The 3,154-nt window shown below is 35.0% G+C and overlaps 1 protein-coding gene across 1 annotated transcript; it reads left to right on the forward strand.

The window, feature by feature from the left end:
• The first annotated feature begins 1,085 nt into the window (after positions 1 to 1,085).
• On the forward strand, positions 1,086 to 1,532 carry LOC120084539 (secreted RxLR effector protein 161-like). The gene has a single exon (XM_039040333.1). It carries the CDS (start codon positions 1,086 to 1,088, stop codon positions 1,530 to 1,532), a length of 447 nt encoding a protein of 148 aa, XP_038896261.1.
• The last annotated feature ends 1,622 nt before the right edge of the window (positions 1,533 to 3,154 follow it).

Below are 3,154 nucleotides of genomic sequence, written 5' to 3' on the forward strand. Positions count from 1 at the left end.
AAAATCCAGTATAATAATCAGTTGAGCTTGAGGCTATTGAGTCTCAAACAGGATGTGCAAGTTCTTCAAGATCACAACAAGTTAGAAGGAGACCAACATGGATGGAAGATTATGAGGTTAGTGGTGATCTTTCTGATGAGGAATTTGTCCATTATGCTTTATTATCAGAATGTGATCCATTAATTTTTTAAGAAGCTGTCAAAGATATGAAATGGAAGCAGGCCATGGATGAAGAGATTAAGTCGATTGAGAAAAACAACATTTGGGAGCTATCAGAACTTCCTAGAGGGCAAAAATCCATTGGTGTTAAATGGGTTTACAAGACAAAGCTGAATAAGGATGACCAAGTAGACAAATACAAGGCTCGTCTTGTTGCAAAGGGGTACAAGTAACAAATTGGCATTGACTACAATGAAGTTTTCGCTCCGGTTGCAAGACATGATACGATTCGAATGGTGTTAGCATTGACAGCACAAAACAATTGGAAAATTCTTCAAATGGACGTGAAATCAGCCTCTCTGCATGGCAACTTGAATGAAGAAGTTTACATAGGCCAACCCCTTGGATATGTTCAATAGAGTAATGCAAGAAAGGTATATCGCTTGAAGAAGGCTTTGTATGGATTGAAGCAAACTCCTAGGGCTTGGTACAGTCGAATTGAGGCTTACTTTATTAAAGTTGGATTTGAAAAATGTCCATATGAACATACTCTCTTTATTAAATTCCAACATCCAAACAAGATTTTGATAGTATGTTTGTATGTAGATGATTTGATTTACACAGGAAATGACTCAATTATGTTTGAAGAATTCAAGCAGTCCATGATGGCAGAGTTTGAAATGATAGATCTAGGGATGACCCATATTTTTCTCGGCATTGAGGTAATACAATCAATAGCGGGAATTTTCGTCAATCAGAAGAAATATATACTAGAGATCTTGGACAGGTTTCAAATGGAGAATTGCAACTCAACCATAACTCTAATTGAACCCAATTTGAAGCTCACAAAGGACCATGAAGGAAAGAAGGTCAACAGTACTCTATATAAGCAAATGGTTGGAAGCTTGATGTAATTAATAGCTACAATGCCTGATATTATGTATGTTGTAAGTTTAATTAACATGTTTATGGAATCTCCAACTGAACTTCATCTCCTTGCTGCCAAAAGAATCTTACATTACTTAAAAGGGACTCCTGGTCTTGGCATACTTTATCAAAAAGGAGAAAAACTAAACCTTGTTGGTTTTAACGATAGTGATTATGCAGGAGATTTACATGATAGAAAGAGTACTTCAGGGTATGTTTTCATGCTTGGTTCAGGAGCTATCTTATGGTCTTCCAAGAAACAGCCAATTGTCACATTATCTGCCACTGAAGCTGAACTTGTAGCAGCAACATCATGTGCATATCAAGCCATTTGGTTGAGGAATATTCTTGAGAATTTGCATTATAAGCAAGAAGAAACATCTATCATTCATTGTGATAACACATCAACAATCAAGCTCTCAAGGAATTCTGTCTTGGATGGATGAAACAAACACATTTATGTAAGATACCATTACTTGAGGGATCTTCTTACAAATGATGGAATTATCAATCTAAGCTACTGTAAAAGTGAAGATCAAGTGGCAAATATTTTAACCTAGCCTCTCAAATTAGCAACATTTGTGAAACTTTGAAGCCTACTTGGGGTGGTTTCCTCTACCACTTTAAATTAAATACTAAATTGCATAGTTTTAGTTTAAGGGAGGGTATTAAAAATAGAATTGATTATATTTAGTTTCTTGTTGCTAGTTTTTAGGGTTGCTATTCTTTGTGCTAGTCTTGTGCTATTTGTTTTGGGTGGTTAGTTTGTTATTTATGGTGTACTTTGAGCCTATATAAGACCTAATTGGAATGAAATTCAAGTACGGGAGTTTTATATCACTTCCTCTCTTTTACTAATTCTCTCCATTTTCTTCTATCAGTTAGATGCCCATTAGAGGTGGTGATCTCCTTCGAGATTTCACTAGAGGTTGTGTGTCCTTCGAGATTCACTAGAGATTTGTGTTAGGGGTGGTCATTCAAACCGAAAAAACCGAATCGTTTCTAAAAACTGAACCAAACCGAACCAAAAACTCAGTGAAACCAAAAAATGCAGTTCGATCCGGTTTGAAGAAATTTTGAAACCGAATTAATTCGGTTCGATTCGGTTTCACTTTCGAAAACCGAATTTGAAACCGAACCAAACCGTTTTTAACAAATATATATTTATTTATTTATATATTTAAAAAAAGAGTAAAATTGAATTTAAAATCGAACCACTTTTAATTTAAAGTACAAAACCGAATTTAAAACTGAACCGAACTAAACTGTTTTTTAATTAAAAAAAATATAACATGGATTTTTTAAAAATGCCAAAACTGAATTTGAAACCAAACCGAACCGTTTTTAACTAATATATATATTTAAAGAAAGAGTAAAACCAAATTTAAAACCAAATCGCTTTTAATTTAAAGAACAAAACTGAATTTAAAACCGAACAGAACCAAACCGATTTTTAATTAAAAAGAATATAACTTGGATTTTTTAAAAATGCCAAAACCGAATTTGAAACCGAACCGAACTGCATATTCGGTTCGGTTTTACATTTTAAAAAATTCGGTTCAGTTCGGTTTGACCACCAAACCAAACCGAACCGAATCGTTTCCACCCCTAGTTTGTGTGTCCTTCGGGATTCAGTAGAGGTTTGTGTTTCCTATGGGATTCACTAGAGGTTTGTGTTTCCTATGGAATTCATCAGAGGTGGCAAATTCCTTCAAGACTTCACCAGAGGTTTTGTGTTTCATTCGAGATTCACTAGATGTTGTGGGTACACTTAAACTATGTTAGAGTGGGTTCAACTATTCACTAATTAGTCGTCCCATAAAACTAGAGGATTATGCATGTCCCACTAGAGAGTGGCATCTAGAGGACATAGATATTTAGCCTAATCCCGGTAGTGTGGTTACTTACTGAGTATTTTATACTCATTCTTTCTCATGTTTTTTTTTTCCAGGTAAGAGTAAAGATGCGTCGACGAATGACAAGCGGAATTCGTGATCGAGCCACTAGGACCGGTCATATGCTTCCGCTCATGTTTTCAGGATTTTTTTTATGTTTTTAATTTCTAATA

The sequence above is a fragment of the Benincasa hispida genome, chromosome 9 (genome assembly GCF_009727055.1).
Source record: "Benincasa hispida cultivar B227 chromosome 9, ASM972705v1, whole genome shotgun sequence".
Classification (NCBI taxonomy): Eukaryota; Viridiplantae; Streptophyta; class Magnoliopsida; order Cucurbitales; family Cucurbitaceae; genus Benincasa; species Benincasa hispida.